The 25,845-nt window shown below is 36.0% G+C and overlaps 1 protein-coding gene across 1 annotated transcript in view; it reads left to right on the top strand.

Moving 5' to 3' along the window:
• The window catches only part of RSRC1 (arginine and serine rich coiled-coil 1), a 394,875-nt gene continuing 369,030 nt past the window's right edge, over positions 1–25,845 (top strand). Inside the window, exons 1-4 of the mRNA XM_046659843.1 lie at positions 1–41; positions 5,628–5,697; positions 8,709–8,911; positions 9,406–9,531. Coding sequence (XP_046515799.1) covers positions 1–41; positions 5,628–5,697; positions 8,709–8,911; positions 9,406–9,531 — 440 coding nt within the window. The remainder of the gene's footprint in view (positions 42–5,627; positions 5,698–8,708; positions 8,912–9,405; positions 9,532–25,845) is intronic.

Raw genomic sequence — 25,845 nt, 5'->3', positions numbered from 1 at the left:
ATGCGCCACGTCCCGGGCGGTCTCAGACCTGGAGGTCGAAGGTGGGGCCGTAGGGTGGTGGCAGCTGTCGGGTGTTGGGCAGTCGCAGGCCTCAGGCTAGGCCCTGTGTTTGGCGGCGGTGCAGGAGAGTTAGGCAGCTCTTCTCCCACCCTCCTTCACCCCCTCTTCTACCCCCGGCCCCATCCCCAGTCCCAGGTCCGTGATCGCCGCTTCTGGGTTTCCGGGCTCGTGTCTTGCAGTCAGTGGCCGGTGCTTGGTCACTAGCTCTAGCTCCGCCGTCTCTGCTTGAGATCCATCTCTCCTTCCGACCCCCCGGCCCTTCTGGGCCCACGCTCGCTGAGAGGAGAGTTGGTGCAGAGTGAAATACGCTTTCCTCCCTTAACCTATAAACATGCTCTCCTTAAACGCTGTTTCCTTGACTTCAGGACTTGGGCCTTGTGGTCATAGACCAAGGGCATATGGCTACCCTTAAACTGTTTACTTTAGTAAGAGGTTAGAATGCGCTCTTATGCGTGTTGCCTGCTCTTGATTTCAGGTCAACCTTAACATAATTTCTCTCTCAGAGATTGTGTATTTTCAAATGCGCACGAGAAGCCTAAAAAAAGTGGATTTTTTTTGGCGTTTTCAGAATTAGCAGTAACCTATTTGTGTTTCAACTAATTAAGTACTAGGTAGTTAAATAAATTCAGATACCTTGTGTTGCCAAAGTATTCAAGTTGTCGTCTTTGAACTTAGAAGTAAGAGCCCTAAGTGAAGGACCTGCGCAGCATTCTCAGGTTTACCGACTGGAGCAGATGTGACACGTGCAGACTTGGGAAACTGGGTATCCTTTGAGAGCCCCTCCAGCCTTAGAGTCTATAGATGTTCACTTTCTTTGCAGGCAAAGGAGATTTCCTGCTAAGTGGTAGCACTTTATTACTGTCTGTTCTTCTATAAGAGGGCTAAAAGTGTTTGCAACTGAAAAAGATAAAGGCACTGGCACCTGTTAGTTGGCCTTACCAACTGGACTAATCTCAGCCAAGAGTTGTGTTATGAATGGAAAACTTCTGTAATAAGATTGTTATAGTAGATGTGTGGATATATTTGCTGCTTTCATTTTTGAACCACTGGGGAGAAATTCCCATGACTGATGATGCTTTTAAAAAAAAGAGAGAGAGCACTCTGCAAATTTTTAGTGTGATCGGAGGAATGTTTTGATAGTTTTATATCTCTTTCGAGGCTCGCTTTGTTATGCTCCTCAGGCTAGGATTTTTCCTCCGTTCCTTTACTGCCTTTGCATGGTTCTATACTTGTTTGTGGATTTCCTCCTATGCTATCTGCTGTTAACTGCATTTTTACTTTTCTCTACCTCTATGAGGTGGATTTTCCATTGAAACGACTATTTCTCCTTTTTTTTTTTTGGCTATTTGTCCACAATCAAAAAGATTATAGTTTGACATACTAATGAATGAGTAGGGGAGAAATAATTATAAACTGTCATGTCCCTAGGAATCTTCATTCTCTCTAATGGCCTGTTGTCTGAAAAAGATAACTGCTTCTTGTACCTTTACTAGTAACTGGACAACAGAACTGCCTGTGTATGCCTTTGAGCTCTCTTTTGAATGACCACGTCTTGGCTCCACATCTTCGTTCAGTCACCTAAACTTTACAATAAGATGTTTTTTGTAAACAGATGTTCTGCTGTAGTCATTACCTGTCATGGCTTCAGTTCTGTAGTGGGAGTAGTTAGTTGGGTGAGGTTTGCAACTTGGAGACTAAACCAGGATGTACAAGAGACTAGAGGGAGAACAGAAAACCAGGAGCTGTAGGATTTCTGTCTCTGTGTTGCCCTTTCTGCTTACAGATAGATTGAAAAATTGTTAGCTTGTGGGACTCCTGAAAATTTATGCTCAATTCATCATTGTCCATATCAGAAAGAGCTGTTAATATGTTTTTCCATGCATTGCACCTTACCAATTGGGTTAAATGTAAAGAGTTCTTCCTTACTAGGAGTGTGTTAGGTAAATTGACCGTCATGACTTGAATGAGCAAGTAATTCAATTATATACTAGTGACATTATGGAAATCCAGAGGTAAGTATCTGTCTAGGGTGGTGAGTAGGCATTCAGTGCCTGTCACTGAAAGAGAAGACAATTTTTGCATCTACCTCTGATTTGCTCTTAGTGTTTACTTCCTTTTCTGAATAAATATTTGCCGTTAGCTATAATAAAGAAATATGATGGCTTTTTGCTTGCTCTTATTAGATTAATTATACTTCAGTGTAATTTTTCGGAGATGTAACTTACTTGAAGAAATATTTATAGTTTTGTGACAGTGGTTATTCAACCTTTTTTTACTTAATTCGTGTAAGGAAGGATTTTGTGTCTTCCATTAACTTTTCTGGGTTAAATGTAGTCCTTCTTCTATTGTGAATGAATTATTTGGTTGGAATTAAAACAGAAAAATTTATCCCCACTTCCCATTCTCTCTTTTCTGGTCATCGACAACGTATGTTTTTGGATGTGTCTCCTTTTCTTTTATTTCTGCTTCTTTATGCCTTACATAGGGACTTAGTGAACTGGACAGGAAAGGAGAATGGAATGGCTGTAGGCACCTTAGAACAGTGCTTCTCAAGCTTTAGTTTTGGGATCCCTTTACACTCTTAGAAATTATTGAGGACCCCAAGGACTTTTATCCATGTGGACTATATCTATAAATATTCCCTTACTAGTAATTAAAACAGAAAGTTTTGAAATATTTATTTATTAATTCACTTAAAAATAATAATAAATCCATTACATGGTAATATATTTGGTATGATGAATAACTGTATTTTCCAAAACGAAACAAACAGAAAAATGGCATTATTTTCCTTTTTTTTTTTTTTTTGCTGAGGAAGATTCACCCTGAACTAACCTCCTGGCCAGTCTTCCTCTATTTTTTTAGTATGTGGGCCGCTAGCAAAGCATGGCTGCTAACAGAGCGGTGTAAGTCTGCACCAGAAACTGAACCTGGGCCACTGAAGTGGAGCTTGCTGACCTTAACCACTGGGACACCGGGGCTGGCCCTGTTTTCCATTTTTGCAAATCTCTAATAAAAGTTGGATTCTTATATCTGCTTCTGCATCCAATCTATTATTATGAGTTGTTTTGATTGAAGTATATGAAGAAAATCTTGATTGACACAGATATGGTGTTGGAAAAAGTAGTATTTTAATAACCTCAGATAATTACTTCTTTGATACTACACCACAACTTGACAAGTAGTAGTTTCTTAAAGGTTGGTTGCAATGTGGTGTTTAAAACCATGTCGATGACCTTTTCATACTCTATTACATTAAAATCTATTCTTACATTAATAATAATTACAATAATAATTCTTATTATCTTATATCTTATATATTATATCATATATCTTATATATTATATATCTTATTTTATATATCTTATTATTCTTACATCTTAAAATCTAGTCTTACATTATGAATGGAGTTTTTATTCATGCATGATTCTATGGCATCATGCTTTGGCCTATTGGAAAATACTGGTTCACTGAGTTATGCATATTTTCCAAATGTTGACACTGTTAATTATATAATATAAAAAACATTAACATTTGTGAATCACCACTGATCTCATCAGAGAAATCTTTAAGTACTGGGAAGCTGTCAGTCTCATGGTGGCAGATACAAGTTATCCAAATATTCTCATTTTTGCTTGAGAGCTCAAATTTTATCATTGGCAACAAATAATGTCAATTTTCCTTGACATGAAAGACTCCCTTCATTCATTTTTGAGAAAATGTCTGTCAAATACCCAAGTCTGAATAATCATAGTCAGTTCTTTAAAATAAAAATAGCGTTTCGTGATAAAAGCAGCTAGTTCAACTTGCGGTTCAGTTGCCCAAATGCCTTTTCTCAAGATAATGATCATCTTTCAGTATGTAGCAGCAGTTATGTGTATTTCCCATTTCATCACACAGAATATTAAAAAGATGTGTGTTCAAGAGTTGAAATTTAATAAAATTAATAATTTTTGCTGCTTTATCTAAGACATTCTTAAGTGAAACTGCCTTTTTTTTTTAAAAAAAAAAAACAACTGAGTTACAGTGGAGAATGCCGTGACTACTAGCACAGTTCGGTGCCATCGCCTTGATTCCTGTTAAGGCACCAGAAGTTTGCTTCCTCTTGCTTGTACATCATCATTGCAAAAGTCAACACAGTGGGAAAGGTCAATCATGTTTTGGTGTTGTAATGGAAATCATTTTGACTTGGATCCCCTGACGGGGTCTTAGGGAGCCCCGGGATCTACATTTTGAGAACTGCTGTTAGACTAGAGTGTAAGCTTCTTGTGGGCAAGGACTTCTGTCTCTCGTCCACTCACGTATCCCTTATACCTAGGCATGCAGTCCTCCTGGAATTTTTTGCCTATCTCTAGTGTTAGGTCAGTTATTTTCTGAATCTGGCTCCTCTTTGTTTTTTTACTCTTTCTTTTTTGTGAAGCTTGTCCTCCAGTAGCTTCCTAAAAAAGGGTGAGTGTGAGGTATAATTTTGAGACTTTGCATATCTGAAAATGTCTTTATTCTGATCTCATATTAGAACAATGATTGAGCTGGATGTGGATTCTAGGTTGAAAATTATTTTCCCTTAGAATTTTGAAGGCAACGCTCCATTGTTTTCTGTGTTGCTGATGAGAAGCCCTATGCCTTGTATTGTGATTCTCCCATTTTTTTCCCATTAGAAGTTTCTGGCATCTTCTGTGTAGTTATGTGTTGCTTAACAATAGGGACACGTTCTGAGAAATGTGTCGTTAGGTGATTTCATCCTTCTGTGAACATCATAGAGTGTACTTAGAGAAACCTAGATGGTATAGCCTTGTACACACCGAGGCTATATGGTACTAATTCCATGGGCCCAATGTCGTATTTGCAGTCTGTTGTTGACTGAAATGTCATTATGATGCCCATGATTGTATATTCCTGATATCTGAATTTTTATGCTATATATATCTGGTGTATACCTTTTTAAAAAATTTATTGTCCCAGGGACTTAGGGTAATTCATGTCTTTCAGTTCTGGAAATTCTTTTGAATTAATCTTTGGATGTTTTTCTTGATCTCTTTTCTCTGTTCTTTATTTATGGAATGCATATCAATTGGATATTGGACTTCCTGGACTGATCCTCTTTTCCTCTTTTTATTTCTGCTTTCTGTGAGTCCTTTGACCTTATCTCCTAACTTTATTGTATTTTTTTACAAATTATCGTTTGTTTAAATTTCAAGCTTTCTCGGCTGTTCTGTGGATGTTTCTCCTATTCTTGTTGGCTAGATCATCTTCTCATATGTTTCTGAGGATATTAACTGTGATTTTTTTTCCTTGAAATTGTCTTCTGCATTTTTCTGGTTGACTATGAGTTGCTTTTTTTCTTTTTGTTTTGGTTTCTGTCTCTCATGATGAAGGCTTTCATCATGTGCTTGGTTATCTTTCGTTGTATAATCACTAAAAAGTTAACAGAAAGAACGTTTATAGAAGAAAGTTTACTGTGTTTAAGATTTGGGCCTCTTAACTCAAGGGCTTGGTTATAGGGTGATTGAGTGAAGGCCTGACCTGTTTTTCTGGGGACTTTCAAATACTTATGTATCTTTTTTCAGGTACTGTTCAGTTTTTGCAAAGAAGAATCCTCTCCTAGAATTCTTGGACCCGAGCACACAGAAGGCTACGGTATTTACTGTTAGATTGTAGACTTTCACTTAATCCCTTTAACTTTCAGTTTGCCGACTCTCTGCCCTCTTTTACTATGCCCTAGGACCTGGTACTTCATTGTGTTGTCGTTCTTCCGGAATCTACCACCTCTCCTGTTGGGATTGGGGAAGAGTAGTCGCCTGTCTGTGTTGGGTCCGGGAGGGGTCTGGGGGATTAGTTCTTTTACAGACTTTCAGCCAGTTCCCTTGTTTCTTAGTTCCATGCCTCATTGTGCCTACTGTGGTATCTGATGTCTCAAATTCCTCATCCTCTCTGATTTCTGCTATGTGAATTGGCTTTTCTCGTGTTGGAATTCTCTGCTGTTGCTTGGTATTCAGCTTTCTTAGCTCTAAATCTTCCATCTGTTTTTCATTTGCTAAAAATTTGTTGACATATCCTGTCTGTTCCTGTTGTTTTCTCTTGTAGTCTCTTTATCCTTGTGAATTTATACTTTTTTATCCTTTTACTCTCATTTTAGTGTTTTTTTAACCAGATAATAAGAACATTATAAAAACCAATCTTAATTTAATTGATTATTTGTAGGTAAATAAAATTCTTAACTGCTTAAAAGTGAAAACATGAAAGGAAGAGAAAGCTAGGAAATAAGAAAACGTAGGGCCGGCCCAGTGGCTGAGTGGTTAAGTTCGTGCGCTGTGCTTCAGTGGCCCAGAGTTTTATCGGTTTGGATCCTGGGGGCGGACATGGCACTGCTCATCAGGCCATGCTGTGGCAGTGTCCCACATGCCACAACTAGAAGGACCCACAACTAAAATATACAACTGTGTACTGGGGAGCTTTGGGGAGAAGAAGGAAAAATAAAATCTTAAAAAAAAAAGAATTAAAAAAAAAAGAAAACTTAGATGATCATTATCACTCAATTATTTACAAATTCCTTAATGGAAATACACAGACACACACACACACACACACAGATATGTGGTTATATATTATATGTATTGGATATTGGATATATATATATTTGTATATGAGTGGATATTGTATACACACATATTTAAATATATAAGCATATATGTATATACTGAATATATATGTATAATTTCATAATCATAGTATTTTGAAGCTGGAAAGAATCATGACGATCTTTTACCCGGTGTGGTTTCATTTTTCAGTGAGGAAACTGGCTTAGATATGCTAATGATTTACTAAAAGTTTCAGCAACCAAGTCTTCCCAATGTTGTGTTGAACTGTAAAATGTTAGAAATGTGAACAACTTGGAGGTTCAGAACTATATTTAAAGTATAATTCTGGCTCTAGATAAAAAGCTAGGGGCCGGCCCGGTGGCCAAGTGGTTGAGTTTGCGCGCTCCGCTGCGGTGATCCAGGGTTTTGCCGGTTTGGATCCTGGGCGTAGACATGGCACCGCTCATCAGGCCACGTTGAGGCAGCATCCCACGTGCCACAACTAGAGGGACCTGCAACTAAGATATACAATTATGTACCGGGGGGATTTGGGGAGATAAAGCAGAAAAAAAAAAAAAGCTAAAAGTTTTGAATTAAGTCCTAAGAGTGATTTGCAACTGATATTGCACTGAATTCAGGGAGAGGATGGCTTACCTGACAATTCTGAAAACAAAGCAGTAATTTAACCCATTGTTTTGTTTATAGTAATGATATTTAATTTATTTTGAATAAATATTAAAGGAAAGGGTGAGATTTTGTTATCTGACCCATTAACCATTTATCTTATTTTGCTTTTATGTGACATTGAAAGATAGCTGAGAACTATTTTATTAAAGAAAATGTCATTGCATATGAGAATCTAAAGGCTAATTTTAAAGTGAAACAAGTAAGTTTCTTATCAGGATTCCTAAATATTAAAGCCTTAAGTTTCTATTTTTGTATGTTTTTTCCTTTTTTATACTAAGTACATAAACATTACTGCAGCCATATAGAAAACAGTTAAAAAAAAGAAAACAGTTACCCAATTTCATTACTTAAATATCATCAGTTGTTTTCATTTTTGCTGTTATTCGTATGTACATGGTTTCTTAAACTGTAGTCTCTGTAGATACAGTTTTATTAATGAATATATCTTTCTTTTAAGAAAAACTTTCCAGGGGTTGGTCCCGTGGCCTAGTGGTTAAATTTGGCATGCTCTGCTTTGGCTGCCTGGGTTCAGTTCCCAGGTGCAGACCTACACCACTCATCAGTGGCCAGGCTGTGGCAGTGACCAACGTACAAAAATAGGGGAAGATTGGCACAGATGTTAGCTTGGTGAATCTTCCTCAGCAAAAAAAAAAAAAAGAGAGAGAGAGAAAAAGAGAAGAAAACTTTTCAGATATATTCCTATAAGTAGGATTGCTTTGTTAAAAAAGCATCAATATTTTTATGACTCATTGTTTAAATTGCCTAATTGCTTTCAGGAAGGTTTATACCACCATTTTCTATAGGCACTAGCAGTATGAAGAGTTGACTGACTTCCCAATAACCTCATTAACTTTGGTGGCTTAATTAATGTTTCCTCCCCCAAACTTCACAAGTAAAATGATGATAGTGTATTGTTTCAATTTGTACTTGTTGATGACTAATGAGGTCTCATTCATTTAAAAGTTTAGAACCTTCAGTTAGAAAAATGTAACTCTAAAAGATAATAAAATATCTTTTATCTCCAGGGAATGTGAAAATGAAGGATTAGGTAGATGATCCCTAAACCAAATATCATATAATTAATGATAAATGCGACTTAAAATATAAGAAAATTGTTATAGTGTACTGTCCTCAGGATTGACTCTTTTGAGAGACATTTGAAAAAATTTAGGGCAAATTTAAACTGTTCATAAATTGTAAGAAGAGTTAATTGATAATCCTAGAAGACTACTAGAACTGTTTATCATGTCTTGTCAAAAAGCCAGGTATATATAAAATTTTACTCTAAGACTTTTACAATTTTTATGAAGTTTTACAAAAATTACTGTATTAAGTTTCATCCATTGTGCCCTTATGTTGGAAATAATTTTCTTTGAATTTAAGCTTCTAGAAATGGGACGCCGGTCATCAGATACTGAAGAAGAAAGCAGAAGCAAGAGAAAAAAGAAACACCGTAGACGGTCGTCTTCAAGTAGTTCTTCAGACAGCAGAACATACAGCCGAAAGAAAGGTGGAAGGAAGTCAAGGTCAAAGTCAAGGTCTTGGTCCAGAGATCTTCAGCCTCGCTCACATTCTTATGATAGAAGGTGATTTTTATAATTTTTACTTATATAGTAATGAGAGTCACATTCTTTAGAGTTCATATGTTTTTGTATTTTTAATTTTTCTGAGTAAAACATTTTTCTTTTAGTAGTTATATATTTATTTGGGTTAAGTCTCAGCTCAAAGGTTTTTTTGAACAAGCGCAGCCCATGGGTCTAGTGTCTTCACCCTTTGTCCATTCTTTGTAAACAGGTAGGTATAAACTGGTATAGATCTCATACCGTATTATCTGATAATATTTGGAAGGATTGTATACTACTTAAGACTCCTAATGTCTTAGTTAGTAGCTGATCCAATCACTAAATTATGAATCAGTCATCTGACTGTTCAAGAGGACTAACATTTTATCTCTATTTGTTTCTAGGAAGGAGTGAGACATAGGGAAAATGAGATGATTCTTTAGAATCTAGATGATGTCTTTCTAATGCCCATAAAATTTTTTTATAGCAATGATACTTTTGATTATATTTTATTTCAGACGCAGGCATCGATCAAGCAGTAGCTCTTCGTATGGCTCTAGAAGAAAACGAAGTCGAAGTCGTTCAAGGGGCCGAGGGAAATCCTATAGAGTTCAGAGGTCTAGGTCAAAAAGCAGAACAAGAAGGTATGCCATATAAGATATTTATTGCTTTGTAACAAACTGTCCCCAAATTTAGTGACTTCAAAGCAACAATCATTTATTTAGGGTCTTTACGGAGGTAATTAAGGTTAAACGAGGTCATAAGAGTGGGGCCCTAATCCAGTAGGGCTGGTGACCTTAGAAGAGGGAGAGAGAGATCTTTTTCTCTCTTTGAGTGTGCACTCTGAGGAAAGGCCGTGTGAGGATACAGTGAAAAGACGGGGTCTACAAGCCAGGAAGAGAGCCCTCACCAGGAACTAATCCAGCCGGCATATTGATCTAGGACTTGTAGCCTTCAGAACTGTGAGGAATAAATTTCCGTTGTTTAAGCTGCCCAGTGGGTGGTATTTTGTCACAGCAGCCTGAGCAGGCTAATACACAGGGTCACTCCACTTGCATTTTCTGGCTGTGGTGAAGGGCCAGTAACACAGAGAATAGCCCATCTGGAGAGAGTTTTACGTTTTGGGCAATGGTAAAAAATATCGCTGAATAAGTGGGATGGGGACCATGGTATTGAGGGACTTGAGAAAAGTAGCTATTCAGAAGTTATTGAACGTTTTTGAGCAGAAGAGTGTTAGGATACAAACAGCATTTTAGGAAGACCGGTTTCTTTTCTCCGCTTAGTGCTGCATATTATGACTAGGCTCTTGTTGTGGGAGTATATTGGCAGGCTGATTTTGTTATCTAGGCATAAAATTTCATCAATCTAAATGAATCTGAAGTTGGATAATAGCAGTAAAGTCCAATTGTTCAGCTTTTCTGTCTGAGTTGTTTGGCCTTAGCCTGCTGTGCTTTGCACACACTCCACGTGTAAGCTACTGTCTCACGTGCCTTTGTTCTCTGTGCATGTCTCTGAGTTGCTAGCTTTCTGTCTATGAGCATGCTCACTCTTCTAGTTTCTTACATTATCTCTCCTTTGAGAAGTTTCCTACCCTTTAATGTTCAATTCTGTTTGGTCTTTATTTCTCTTCTTCTTTAAATCCTTTTTTGATTTTACATTTTCACTCCTAAGTCACGTTAATCCATTGTTTCTCTGACCCGCCATCATGTGTGGCTCCTGACTTGAAGCAGTTACATTACGAATATTATGTTTCTGTTAGTCTCACATATTATAAGAGGCATCTTGCAGGAGGAGTCTCTCGGCACCTAGCACAACGCCTTGCTTATGAGGCATGCCTCGATAGAGTGAATGATTGATTAGGGAAATGAAGTTAGGTAGAGAGCTGACTTTTGTATCAAGGAAAATTTTTATTGTTTTATTGATTTGTGGAAGGAAAGCTTTATTTTGTATGCATTGATTTGTCTAAAAAGAGGCTGATTACTACAAAACAACTTCAATTGAAATTTCCTGTCAATGGGAACAGAAATAATTCATGCTTTTGTATGATCTTTTTCAGTTGATAGAATATTTTCACATACACTATATAAGTCAATCAGAGTTTGATTGGGAAATCAGAAGACACTCAATTCCAAGCATCAGCATTTTAACACGGGAAATAAAGGCTTATATAACCTTTGGAAGGGTTCAGGGAATTAGGGAACCTGTCACTGATTATTTCAGCCTGAAGCATGGAAGCTGGTTGTTTTCTCAGAAGCCACTGGGAATCTTAAGAACTCTCCCAGTTTGTAGCACCAAAGTGGGCTGGTTCTCAAGAAACTACTCACTTGAAAGATGCTTCTCTGCCCAAGTATCTACCTCCGGCTGCCTCCAGAGGGGAATCTGGAGATGTTAATTTCTTTTCCTTTGCAAGGAAGACCTGAAAAGGAATGATAATAATGTCTAGTCGGTAACAAACCATCCACCACACATGCATTTAGTAATTTGCGTTTTGTAATTCTATCAGGCTGTCATGCTGGATGATACCTTCATTTTGTGTATGAGGAAACAAGTTCAGAGATTTGTTCCAAATTGCAGCTTCCTAGCCTCTTGCATTAATGCCTACCTACTGCATTTTACTGCAGTGACTAAATGATCTGGACACACTAGAAAGTCCTAAATTTTGAGAAAATGCATTATCCATTTTCTGTACACTATATTATTTTAAGAAATATATTTTAGGAATTTATTCTTCAAAATGTTTAAATTAAATGAGTTTGTAGGTTAATCTTCGTTTAACAAGAAAATTGAGCAACTCATTCCTTGAACAGTTTATATAATCAAGGCTTTAGTTTAAATAGAGAAGATGAAAGTAGTGAGTTTTTCATAGAAAAAGTACCATATAGTACAGTTCTGAAGCTGAAGGTGTTTTATTAATGGTCTCTGTGCTTTTTAGTAGAAAAGAGTGATTTCAGTCATAGAAAGTTAAATACTTTCAGAACCCTTTGTTGTTACACGTGTGAAAAATAATCTAGAGGTAAAGCGTGTTCTGGGGGATGGCAGGAGGAGGGGGTCAGATGTGTGAAGTTGGTTGCAGTTTCCATGGGTGAGTTATGGAGTAATTAGGGGGTTCTTCTTTCTAATATAATCTTTATGTTTTTCTCAAAGTACTCAAGTTGGGACCTGTATTAAATCACTTCCTTTTGCAACAGGGAGAAACCTACTCCTCTTATCCATGGTATGCTTACTTATTTCCTCAATTCTAGAGTACACAGAAAGTAGTTTCAGAATGGCTGATATATAGCACTGTGAAAACAAACTTACAAACTGAGTTTAATATTTCCTGGTTCTTTTAATCTTTACTCTGGAGGTACATAGTTCTCCTCCCTACTTCATTATGCTTAGTTTCTTTAAAGAGTTAGGGTCATTCGTTTCTGTTTATATTTCATTTTAAAGTTTTTATCCTCCTAAATTTAAAAATTTTATGTACTTATTTGTCCCCCCATTTTTTAGTATGTGAAAGATAATATGGTTCCAAAAGAAAGCACTATATCTTTTGGATATAGCACTCTCCTTTCTCCCTTCTCGCTTGTTCCTAACCACCCTCAGGTAACTAATCCTGTTAGTTTGTGTTTAGCTTCCCTCTGTTTCTTTTTAAATAAAGTGGTAATTGTATTTATGGCACACTGCAGATGCTTTTTTTGTTTACTAATATATCTTGCAAATTGCTCTATATCAATTAATGGTAATCTTATTCATTTTTTTTTGAGGAAGATTAGCCCTGAGCTAACATCTGCCGTCAATCTTCCTCTTTTTGCTGAGGAAGACTGGCCCTGAGCTAACATCTGTGCCCATCTTCCTCTACTTTATATGTGAGATGCCTGCCACAGCATAGCTTGACAAATGGTGCGTAGGTCTGCACCTGGGATGCAAACTGGCGAACCCCAGGCTGCCGAAGCAGAATGTGCTCACTTAACCACTGTGCCACCAGGCTGGCCCATTAGTCATTTTCTCTAGCTGCTTAGTACTTTATTGTGTGGATGTATTGTAATTTGTTTGGCCAGTCTGCTAGGTGTGGGCATTAAGGGCACCACCAGTATTCTGCAGTTACTGAAAAGCTGCCGTGAATAACCTTGTGTGTGAGTAGTTTTGTATTCGTGGAGGTGTATCTTCACGGGAAACTCCTAGAAGTAGGATTGCTGGATCAAAAGGTAAATAAGTTTGTTGTTTTGTTAGAAATTGCCAAATTCCTGTCATTAATGTATGAGGGTCCTGTTTCCTCACAGCCTCACCAATAGAATGTGTTGTCATTTTTAAATGTTTGCCAATCTGATAATGAGAAATGGTATTTTAGTGTGTTTTAGTTTTTATCTCTTTTTATCATAAGTGAGATTGAACATCTTTTTATATGTTTGTGGGCCATTTTTCTATCTTTTCTGTGTCTGAATTTTCTCTTCATTTCTTTCGGGTTTTTGCTCCTTCAATTTTTAAGTTATTTACTAAATATGTTAGCCCTCTAGCTGTGATACATGTGGCAAATGTTTTCTCTTAGTATTTCAGTTGTCTTTTGATTTCGTTTATGGTATTATTGACTATGCAAAAGTTTTTTTCTTATATGTGGTCAAATTTTATCACTCATTTCTTTCATCTCATCTTTCCTTATATTCAGACCATAGAGAAATTCTTTCCTTACATCCAGATATAGAAGAATTCATATTCTTTTCTAGTACACTTGTTTGTTTCACTTTTTACATTTGAATCTTTTATCTGTTTGGGTTTATTCTTGTGTATTATATGGGGTTTGGATTTTTTCTTTCTCTTTCCAATTGATGTTGTCACATCACCATTTATTAAAAGGTCCATCTTTACCCCAGTGATTTGTAATGCCCCTTTTATAATATACTAAATTCCATTAGTACTTGGGTCTTTTCCTGGACTTTATATGTATTCCACTGATCTGCTTGTCTGTTTATGCACCAGTACCACACTTATAATTATAGAAACTTTATAGTATATTTTACTGTTGGGTAGGGTAGTTCCCCCTTTGACTTTTAGCTTTTCTTTTCCCATGTTTTCTTGGCTATTATTTTATTTTATTGGGGTATATTGGCTTTCTTGGCTATTCTTTTCATTTGAACTTTATTTTCATATAAACTTTGGTACTAACTCATTTTGGTCCATTGAAAAGGCTTGTTGGTGTTTTTATTGGGATTTTATTAAACTTATAAATTAAGGAGAACTGATGTCTTTATCATGTTGAGTTGTTCTAAGGGCAAAGGGATGATTTTTCATTTGTTCTAGTCTACTTTTTTTTGTGATTCAGGAGTGTTTCAAAGTTTTCCTCATATAACTTTTGCTCACTTCTTGCTAACTTTGTTCCAAAGTATTTTAGCTTCTTTACTGCCGTTATAAATGAAATTTTCCATTATAATATCTAAATAGTTATTGTTTCTCTCTATGAAGTCTACAGAATTCAATATTTATTTTATTTTATTTTCTCCAGCTTTATTGAGATATAATTGACATATAACACTGTGTAAGTTTAAGGTGTACAACGCATTGATTTGATACACTTATATACTGCAAAATGATTACCCCCATACTCTTAGCTAACACCTTCTTTACATTGCATAATCGCCATTTCTTTTTTGTGGTGAAAACATTTAAGATCTCTCTTAGAAACTTTCAGGTATTTAATACACTGTTACTAACTATAATCATCATATTGAACATTTGATTCCCAGAACTTGTACATCTTATAACTGGAAGTTTGGACTCTTTGACCAACATCTCCCCATTTTCTCTTCCTCGTACCCTCTGGTAAACACCACCATTTCAATCTCTGTTTCTGAGTTTGGCTTTTTTAGATCCCACATAGAGATGAGATCAGACAGTATCAGTTTTCTCTGTCTGGCTTATTTCACTTAGCATAATACCTTTAAGGTCGATCCATGTTGTCACAAATGGCAGGATTTCCTTCTTTATCATGGCTGAATAATATTCCATTGTAGATGTGTATACCACATCTTCTTTATCCATTCATCCTTTGACAAACACTTTGGTTGTTTCTGTGTCTTGACTGTTGTGAATAATGCTGCAGTGAACATGGAAGTGCAGATGTCTCTTTGAGATCCTGTGTTCATTTCCTTTGGATCTATAGCCGGAAGTGGATTGCTGTGTGAGGGTTTGCTTTTCCTCACGTCCTTGCCAGCATTGCCATCTCTTGTCTTCTTGATGATAGATGTTCTAACAGGTGTGAGGTGATACCTCATTGTGGTTTTGTGTTGCATTTCCCCTGAGGATTAGTGCTGTTGATCATCTTTTCATGTACCTCTTGGCCATTTATATGTATTCTTTGGAAAAATGTCTATTCAGATCCTCTGCCCATTTTTCAATTGTATTGTTTGTTTTTTGCTATTGAGTTGTATGAGTTCTTTATATATTTCAGACTTTATCCTCTTATTAGATATATGCTTTGCAAATATTTTCTCTCATTCCGTAGGTTGCCATTTCATTTTGTTGATGGTTTCCTTTGCTGTACAGAAGCATTGTCGTTTGATGTAGTCCTGTTTGTTGATTTTTGCTTTTGTTGCCTTTGCTTTTGGTGTCAGATCCTAAAAATCATGGCCAAGACTGATGTCAAGGAGCTTACCGCTTATGTTTGTCTAGGAGTTTTATGGTTTTAGGTCTTATGTTAAGTCTTTAATGCATTTTGAGTTGATTTTTGTGTATGGTGTAAGACGGTTGTCCAGTTTCATTCTTTTGCATGTGGCTGTCCAGTTTTCTCACCTCCATTTGATGAAGAGACTATTATTTCCCCATTGTATATTCTTGGCTCCTTGTTGTAAATTAATTGACCATACATGTGTGGGTTTATTTCTGGGCTTTCTATTCTGTTCTCTTGATCTATGTGTTTGTTTTTATGCCAATATCATACTGTTTTGATGACTGTAGCTTTGTAGTGTAGTTTTAAATCAGGAAGCATGATGCCTCCAGCTTTGATATTCTTTTTCAAGATTACTTTGGATCTTCAGAGTCTTTTGTAGTTCCGTACAAATTTTAGGATTGTTTGTTCTGTTTCTCTGAAAAATGCCATTGGAATTTTGGTAGGGATTGCATTGAATCTGTAGGTTACTTTGGGTAGTATGGGTTATGTTAATTTTATCTCCTGCTACTTTACTCAATTCTTTTGTTGTTTGAGTTGGTTATAGTGTTTTTCCTCTGGGATTTTCAGATATACTATGATATCATCTGCAAATAGAAATAGTTTTACTTCTTTTCCAATTTTTATTCTTCCATTTGCTTTCTCATATCTAATTACATTGGATTTTTACCTCCAGTAAAATGTTGAATAGCAGTGGAGATGATATACATCCTTGTCTTTTTTTTATTTTAGTGTAAATGCCTCGAGTGTTTTCCCAGTAAGAAATATGCTGGCTCTAGGGCTAAAGTGTATGTATTTTGTCTTGTTAAGAAACAGTCTATCACTTCTTATTTTCTTGGTTTTTTATTTCAGGAATGGATGTTGAATTTTGTTGAAGGGTTTTTCATCATCTGTGGATATAATCATATGTCTTTTATTCCCTTAGATCTATTAAGGAACTAATCTTGCATTTCTGGAATAAATCTCTTGGTGTATTATTTTCTTAATGTAGTGTGGGATTCTGGTTACTAATTTTTTTTTTTATTTTTTGCTAATGAAGATTAGCCTTGAGGTAACGTCTGTGCCAATCTTCCTCCACTGTATATGTGAGTCGCCACCACAGCATGGCTGATGAGCTGTGTAGGTCTGTGCCTGGGATCCGAACCCACAAACCTGGGCCACTGACATGGAGTGCGTCAAACTTAACCGCTATGCCATGGGGCCGACCCGTGTTCACTAATTTTTTTAATGTAATACTTTACATTGATATTCATATGTGATAGTGGTCTGTCATTTTTCTTTTTTGGTGCCATGTTTATCAGGTTTAGGTATTAGCGTTATCCTTGCTTTATAAAAAGAACTGGGAAGTTGTCCTTCATTTTTAATGCTCTGGAACGATTTGTGTAGCATTGAGACTACCTGGTCTTTGAAGTTTTGGGAGATTTGTGAAACCGTCTGGACCTGCTGCCTTTTTGTCCAGTGGGTCATTGATAACTTTATTTCTTCAACAGGAATTGGTCAATTTAAACTTTATATTTCTTATAGGCTTAATTTTGATAAACTGTATTTTTCTGGTATATTATCCATATCATCTATATTTTGAAAATTATTTGCCTAGAAGTCTGCAAAGTAGTCTCTGATGATTTAGAATTTAGTTTTCTTCTGTTTCACTGATTATTTTCCTCTTGTCATTTATTCTTTTGTATTTGTGCTTTCTCTTTAAGTTAGCTAGAGAATTGTCTATTTTGTTATTTTTCTAAAAATTTGATTTTGACTTATTTAAATCCTCTGTTTCTCTGTTATCTACCTTGTTAATTCCTGCTCTTATTCTTATTTCCTGCTTTGTAATTTCTTTTAGCTTGTTATTCTTTTTCTAGTCTTTTCAGCTGGGAATTTTTATTTGTGCTTTATTTCTATTGATAAAAGTATTTAAGGCTGTGAATTTCCCTCTAATCACTGTTTCTAATATGTCCCATACATTTTTTCCAACATATTTTTATGAAAAACTTCAAGCATACAGCAAAATTGAAAGAATTTTACAGTGAATACTCATATATCCACCACTTAGATATTACCATTAACATTTTACTTACTTTATCGGATCCATCTCTTTCTTCATTTATTTCTTCCTCTCTCTGTTCATTAATTAATTCATCCTAATTTTTGGTTACATTTCCAGTTGCAGACATCAGTAGGCTTTCTGCTTAAATACTTCAGCATACTTTCACTGAGTAGAGTTCAGTGTTCCTTTATAAATTTTTTCTTTTGCAAACAAAAACTTTGAAATTTTTTTCTTTGAGACAAAATTTATTTACATCGAAATGCATAAATTCTAAGCATGCACTTGCTGAGTTTTGACAAATGTATATACCTGTCAAGATATAGAACATTATCATTACCCCAGAAAGTTCCCTCATAATCGTTGCCAGTAAATTCCTGTTTACATTCTCAGAGGCAACCACTGTTTTGATTTTTTTCTACCATAGATGAGTTTTCATGAGTGCTACAGATTTTTCTTCAGCATGATACTTTGAGATTCATCACCATGTTGTTGTGTATGTTAGTAGCACATTCCTTTTTATCGTTGCATAGTATTCTGTTATATGAATATATCTCATTTTTTTCTAGAATTTGATGTAAATGTAGTCATATAGTAATATTTTGCATTTGGCTTCTTAAAGTTAGCATAATGCTTTGATCTGGTTATCACTACTTTGTTCCTTTTTATTGCTAAGTAGTGAAGATAACGTAGTTTATCTGTTTTCCTGTTTATGGACTCCCAGGCTGTTTCTGTGTTTGACTATTATGAATAAAGCTGCTATAAACATTTCTTTTACAAGTCTTTTTATGGATTTCTACATTTGTTTCTCTTAAGTAAATACCTACTAGTAGAACTTCTGAGTCATAGGGTAGGTGTCTATTTAGTTTTACAAGAAACAAATAGTTTTTCAAATGGTTTTCCATGGCTATATCAGTTTGTATTCACACCAACAATGTTTATGAGTTCTAGCTAACTACAAACTCACCAAGACTTGGTGTTGTTAGCCTTTTTGATTTTAGCCAAAGTGGTGGGCTTGTAGTGGCATCTTATGGTTTTAATTTACATTTATAGTTTTAACTTTTATGTTCGTATCTATGATGCATTCAAATTAATTTTTTTATTTTAGTAAAAAACACGTTAACTATAATTTTTACCAATTTTTCAGTATACATTTCAGTATTGTTAACTGTATACACATTGTTTTACCAACAGATCTCTATACCTTTTTCATCTTTTGGGACTGAAACTCTATACCCATGGAAGAACAACTCCCATTTTCCCTTTCCTCCCATATCCTAGCAATCACCATTCTACTTGTGTTTTTATGAGTTTTATTGCTTTAGACAACTCATATATAAGTAGAATCATCAGTGTTTGTCTTTTTTGATTTGCTTATTTCACTTAGTATAATATCCCAAGTTTTATCCATGTTGTGGCATGGGAAAGGATTTCCTTCTTTTTCTTTATGCAAATCCATCAGTGGACATTTAAGTTGCTTCCACAACTTGGATATAGTGAATAATGCTGCAATAAACATGAACATGCAAATATCTCTTCAAGATCCTGTTTTCAGTTCTTTTTGTATGTATACCCAGAAGTGGGATTGCTGAATCATACGATAGTTCTATTTTTAATTTTTTGATGACTCTCCCTACTGTTTTCCATAGCAACTGCATCATTTTACAATCCTACCAACAGTGCACAAGGGTTCCAGTCTCTCCACATCTTTGCCAACACTTGTTAAATTTTTTCTTTAAGGCTTTATTTTTTTTTTCTTTTCCTCCCCAAAGCCCCCAGTACATAGTTGCATATTTTTTTAGTTGTAGGTCCTTGTAGTTGTGGCATGTGGGATGCCACCTCAGCATGGCTTGATGAGCGGTGCCGTGTCTGTGCCCAGGATGTAAACCGGTGAAACCCTGGGCCACTGAAGTGGAGCGTGCAAACTTAACACTCGGCCATGGGGCTGGCCCCATTAATTTTTTTTTGATAGAAGCCATCCTAACAGATGTGAGGTGATATCTCGTGGTTTTGATTTGCATTTTGCTGATGATTTAGTGATGTTGAGAATCTTTTCATAGGCCTATTGGCCATTTACACATCTTCTTTAGAGAAATGTTCGAGTCTTTCGACCAATTTTTTTTTTTTTGAGGAAGGTTGGCCCTGAGCTAACATCCTCCGCCAATCCTCCTCTTTTTGCCGGGGAAGACTGGCCCTGAGCTAACATCTGTGCCCATCTTTCTCTACTTTGTATATGGGATGCTTGCCACAGCATGGCTTGATAAGTGGTGTATAGGTCTGCGCCCGGGATCTGAACCGGCAAACCCTGGGCCGCTGAAGCAGAGCATGTGAACTCAACCGCATCGCCATGAAACTGGCCCCATTGACCAATTTTTAATCTGATTGTTCTTTTGTTAATGAGTTGTAGGAGTTTTTTTTAATATGTGCTGGCTATTAACCTGTTATTTGATGTATGCTTTGCAAATATTTTCTCCTATTTGATAGCTTGTCTTTTCGCTCTGTTGATTTTTTCCTTTCTAGCACAGAAGTTTCTAAGTCTATTGTAGTCTCATTAGTCTATTTTTGCTTTTTGTTACCTGTACTTTTGGTGTCATATGCGAGAAATCATTGCCCATCCCAACGTCATGAAGCTCTTCCCCTATGTTTTCTTCTAGGAGTTTTATAGTTTTAGGACTTATGTTTGTGTCTTTAATCCATTTTGAGTTAATTTTTGTATATGGTGTAAGATAAGGGTCCATCTTCATTGTTTTGCATGTGGATATCCAGTTTTCCCAACATTTATTGAAAAAGACTCTTATTTCCCTATTGTGTAGTCTTGTTACCATTGTCATTACCATTGTAAGATCATTTGACCATATACTCAAGGGTTTATTTCTGGGCTCTCTGTTCATTCCATTGGTCCATATGTCTGTCTCTATGCCACATCATACTGTTTTGATTACTGTAGCTTCGTAAAATATTTTGAAGTCAGGAAGTGTGAGGCCTTCAGCTTTGTTCTTTCTCAAGATTGCTTTGGCTGTTTGGGGTCCTTTGAGATTCCATATCAATTAAACATTTTATTTTTCTATTTCTGCAAAAAATGCCATTTGAACTTTGATAGAGATTGCATTGAATCTGTAGATAGCTTTGATAGTAGGGACATTTTAACATTATTAAGTCTTCTCGAGCCATGAACATGAATGTCTTTGCATTTATTTACATCATCTTTAATTTCTTTCAACAGTGTTTTGTATTTTAGAGTGTGTAACACTTTTGCTTCTGTGGTTAAGTTTATTCCTAAGTATTTTGTTATTTTTAATGCTATCATATGTGGATTTGTTTCCTTAATTTCCTTTTTGGATTGTTCGTTGTTAGTTGATAGAAATGCAGCTGATTTTTGAGTGTTGATTCTGTAACCTATAACTTATTCAATTTGTTTATTAGGTCTAATAGTTTTTTGTGTGTGTATAATCTTAGGATTTTCTACATATAAAATCATGTCATCTGTAAACAGAGATAATGTTACTTCTTCCTTTCCAATTTGGATGCCTTTTATGTCTTTTTCTTGCCTCATTGCTCTGGCTAGGAATTCTAGTACTATGTTGAATAGAAGTAGCAAGTATGGGCATCCTTGTCTTGTTCTTGATCTTAGAGGAAAAGCTTTCAGTTTTTCACTCTTGAGTATGATGTTGGCTCTGGTCCTTTGATGTATGACCTTTATTATGCTGGGGTAGTTTCCTTCTATTCCTAATTTGTTGAATGCTTTCCAGTTTTGTCAAATGAGCTTTTCTACATCAATTGAGACGATTGTGTAATTTTTGTTCTTCATTCTGTTAATGTGGTATATTACATTTATTGATTTTTGTATATTCAACAATCCTTGCATTCAAGGGATAAATCTTATTTGGTTATGGTGTATAATTGTTTTAATGCACTATTGAATTTGTTTTGCTTGTATTTTGTTGAGTTTTTGCATCAATATTCATCATGGATATTGGTTTGTAGTTTTTTTGTAGCATCTTTGTCTGGCTTTGGTATCAGGGTAATAATTGCTGGCTCATAAAATGAGTTTGGAAGTGTTACGTCCTCTTCACTTTTTTGGAAGAGTTTGAGAGGGATTGGCGTTAATTCCTATTTAAATGTTTGGTAAACTTCTCCACTGAAGCTGTCTGTTCCTGAGCTTTTATTCATTGGGAGGTTTTTCATTACTGATTCAGTCCTCTTGTTGTAAATCTGTTGTCTTGGTAGATTGTATAGTTCTAGGAATTTATTCATTTCTTTTAGGTTATCCAATTCGTTGGTGTATAATTGTTCATAGTAATCTCATAATCCTTTTTATTTCTTTGGTGTCAGTTGTAATATCCTCTTTCATATCTCTTTCATATCTGATTTTAGTTATTTGAGTTTCCATTTTTTCTTAGTTAATCTAGTTAAGGGCTTGCCAGTTTTATTGGTCTTTTTGAGTAGCAAACTCTGAAGTTTCATTTTTTGAAAAATTGTTTTTCTATACCCTATTTCACTATTTCTGCTCTGATCATCATTAATCCCTCCTTCTGCTAACTTTGATGTAGTTCTTCTTTTTCTAGGTCCTTGAGATGTAAAGTTAGATGGTTGATTTGAGATCTCTTGTCTTTTTTAATGTATGCATTTCCCACTGTAAACTACCCTCTTAGGACTGCTTTTGTTGCAACCCATGAGTTATGGTATGTTGTCTTTTCATTTTCATTTGTCTCAAAATATTTTCTGATTTCCTTTGTTATTTCTTCCTTGACCCCTTGGTTTTTCAAGAGTATGTTGTTTAATTTCCACATATTTATGGATTTTCCAGTTTTTCTGTTGCTGCTGATTTCTAGTTTCATTCCAATGTGGTTAGAAAGGATACTTCATATGATTTCAATTTTCTTAACTTTGTTAAGACTTGTTTTGTGTCCTAACATCTCATCTGCTCCGGAGGATTTTCCATGTGCATTTGAGAAGAGTGTGTATTCTGCTGGTAGTGGATGGAGTGTTCTGTATGTGTCTGTTCAGTCCAATTGGTCCACAGTGTTATTCAGGCCTCTCTTTCCTTATAGATCTCCTGTATGTTTGTTTTATACATTATTGAAAGTAGTGTATCAAACTCTCATGTTTTTATTGTCTTACTCTATTTCTCCCTTCAGTTCTGTCAATGTTTGCTTCATATATTTGAATACCTTGATCTTAGGTGTATATATATTTATAATTGTTATCTTTTCTTGGTGAATTGACTCTTTTACTATTGCGTAATGTCCTTCTTTACATCTTATGACAGTTTTTGACTTAAAGTCTGTTTTGTCTAATATAAATTATGTCCATCCCTCTTTCTTTGGGTTACCATCTGCATAGAATATCTTTTTTCATCCTTTCACTTTCAGCTGATTTCTAAGGTGAGTCTCTTGTAGATAGCATGTAATGGCATCTTGTTTTTATTTTTTTTTTTAAAGATTTTATTTTTCCTTTTTCTCCCCAAAGCTCCCCAGTACATAGTTGTATGTTCTTCGTTGTGGGTCCTTCTAGTTGTGGCATGTGGGACGCTGCCTCAGCATGGTTTGATGAGCAGTGCCATGTCCGCGCCCAGGATTCGAACCAACGAAACACTGGGCCGCCTGCAGCGGAGCGCACGAACTTAACCACTCGGCCACGGGGCCAGCCCCGGCATCTTGTTTTTTTAAATCCATTTATCTAGTCTGCATCTTTTGATTGGAAAGTTTAAGCCATAGTTTGCATTAGGGTTCACCTTTGGTGTTATATATTCCACGTGTTTAGATAAATGTGTAATGACATGTAATGTCTGTATGACCTTATAATTTAATACAGAGTAATTTCACTGCCCTAAAACTCCCTTCTGCTCTGCCTATTCACCCTCCTCATTTCTTCCCAACCTCTGGTAACCACTCATCTTTTTATTGTCTCTGTAGTTTTGCCTTTTCCAGAATGCCATGTAGTTTGAATGATATAGTATGTAGCCTTTTCAGTTTGGCTTCTTTCGCTTAGTAATGTGCAATTGAGATTCTTCCATGTCTTTTCATGGCTTGATAACTCATTTCTTTTTAGTGCTATATAATACTCCATTGTCTGTATGTACCACAGTTTGTTTATCCATTAACCTACTGAAGGGCATCTAGGTTGCTTCCAGGTTTGGGCAGTTATGAATAAATCTGCTATAAACATCCATATGCAGGTTTTTGTGTGGACATAAGTTTTTGACTCCTTTGGGTAAATACCAAGGAGCACCACTGCTGCATCATATGATAAGAGTATGATTAGCTTTGTGAGAAACTGCCAGACTGTCTTCCATAGTGACTGCACCAGTTTGCACTCTCACCAGCACTGTATGAGGGTTCCCTTTTCTCCACGTCCTCTCTAACCCTTATTATTTTTTGTCTTGTTAATTATAGCCATTCCAGCGAGTGTGAGGTGATTTCTCATTGTAGTTTTGATTTGCATTTCCCTAATAATTAGTGATGCCAAACATCTTTTCATGTGCCTGTTGGCCATCTGTTTAACTTCTTTGGAAAAATGCCTGTGCCCATTTTTTGATCAGGCTGTTCATTCTTTTGAGTTGAGTTGTATGAGTTCTTTATATATTTTGGAAATTACTTGTTGGATATATGATTTGCCAATATTCTCTCCCAGTTCGTGGGTGGTCTTTTCGTTTTGTTCGTAATTTCCTTTGCTGTGCAGAAGCTTTTTAGCCTGATGCAGTACCATTTGTTTATTTTTTCATTTGTTTCCCTTGCCTCAGTAGACACATATTCAAAAAGATACTGCTAAGACTGATGTCAAAGAGTGTACTGCCTTTACTTTTTTCTAGGAGTTTTATGGTTTCGGGTCTTACATTCAAGCCTTTAATCTGTTTTCAGTTAATTTTTGTGTATGATGTAAGATTGTGGTCTACTTTTATTCTTTTGCATGTTGCAGTCTAGTTTTCCCAGAACCATTTATTGAAGAGACTTCCCTTTCTCCACTGTATGTTCTTGGCTCCTTTCTCAAAGATTGACTGTCCATAGGTGTGTGGTTTTATTTCTGGGCTCTCAATTCTGTTCCCTTGATCTTTGTGCCTGTTTTTCTTCCAGTACCACGCTGTTTTGATTACTATAGCTTTGTAGTATAATTTGAATGTGATACCTCCAGCTTTGTTCTTTTTTCTCAGGATTGCTTTGGCTATTTGGGGTCTTTTGTTGTTCCAGCCACATTTTAGGATTCTTTGTTCTATTTCTCTGAGGAATGTCATTGGGATTCTGATTGGGATTGCAGTGAATCTGTAGATTGTTTTAAGGTAATATGGACATTTTAACCATGTTTATTCTTCCAATCCATGAGCGTGGAATATGTTTCCATTTCTTTATGTCTTTTTTGATTTTGTTCAGTAATGTCTTTTAGTTTCAGTGTACAGGTCTTTCACCTCCTTGGTTAAATTTATTCCTAGGTGTTTTGTTCTTTTTGTTGTGATTGTAAATGGAATTATATTCTTGATTTCTCTTTCTGCTAGTTCATTATCAGTATGTAGAAACACAACTGATTTTTGTATGTTGATTTTGTGCCCTACAGTTTTCCTGTATTCATTGATTATTTCTAATAGTTTTTTGGTGAATTCTTTAGGGTTTTCATGTCATTTTTGAATAGTGACAGTTTTACTTCTTCCTTTCCAATTTGTATCCCTTTATTTCTTTTTCTTGCCTAATTGCTCCAGCTAAAAGAAGTTTTAAATTTTAAAGAAGTCCAGTGTATCAATTATTTCTTTCATGGATCATGCCTTTGGTGTTGTATCTAAAAAGTTACCACCATCAGGCTGGCCCAGTTGCGTAGTGGTTAAGTTTGCGCACTTTGCTTCAGCGACCTGGGATTCACAGCTTTGGATCCTGGGCATGGACATAGCATTGCTTGTCAAGCCATGCTGTGGCAGCATCCCAAGTGGATTGGCACAGTTGTTAGTACAGCGATGATCTTCCTCAAGGAAAAAGAGGAGGGTGGCAACAGATGTTAGCTCAGGGCCCATCTTCCTCAAAAAAAAAAAAAAAAGAAAGAAAAGAGAAAGTCACCACCATATCCAACGTCATCTAGGTTTTCTTCTCTTTTATCTCATAGAAATTTTATAGTTTTTGGTTTACACTTAGGTCTGTGATCCATTTTGAGTTAATTTTTGTGAAACGTATAAGGTCAGTGTCTAGATTAATTTTTTTTGCATGTGTATGTCCAAGTGCTCCAACACCATTTGTTGAAAAGAGCATCTTTGCTCCATTGTGTTGCTTTTGCTCCTTTCTCAAAGAACGGCTGCTTTTG

The sequence above is a fragment of the Equus quagga genome, chromosome 4 (assembly GCF_021613505.1).
Source record: "Equus quagga isolate Etosha38 chromosome 4, UCLA_HA_Equagga_1.0, whole genome shotgun sequence".
Taxonomy (NCBI): Eukaryota; Metazoa; Chordata; class Mammalia; order Perissodactyla; family Equidae; genus Equus; species Equus quagga.
The sequence above is the reverse complement of the archived record's forward strand: the minus strand, read 5'-3'. Positions and strand labels throughout refer to the sequence as shown.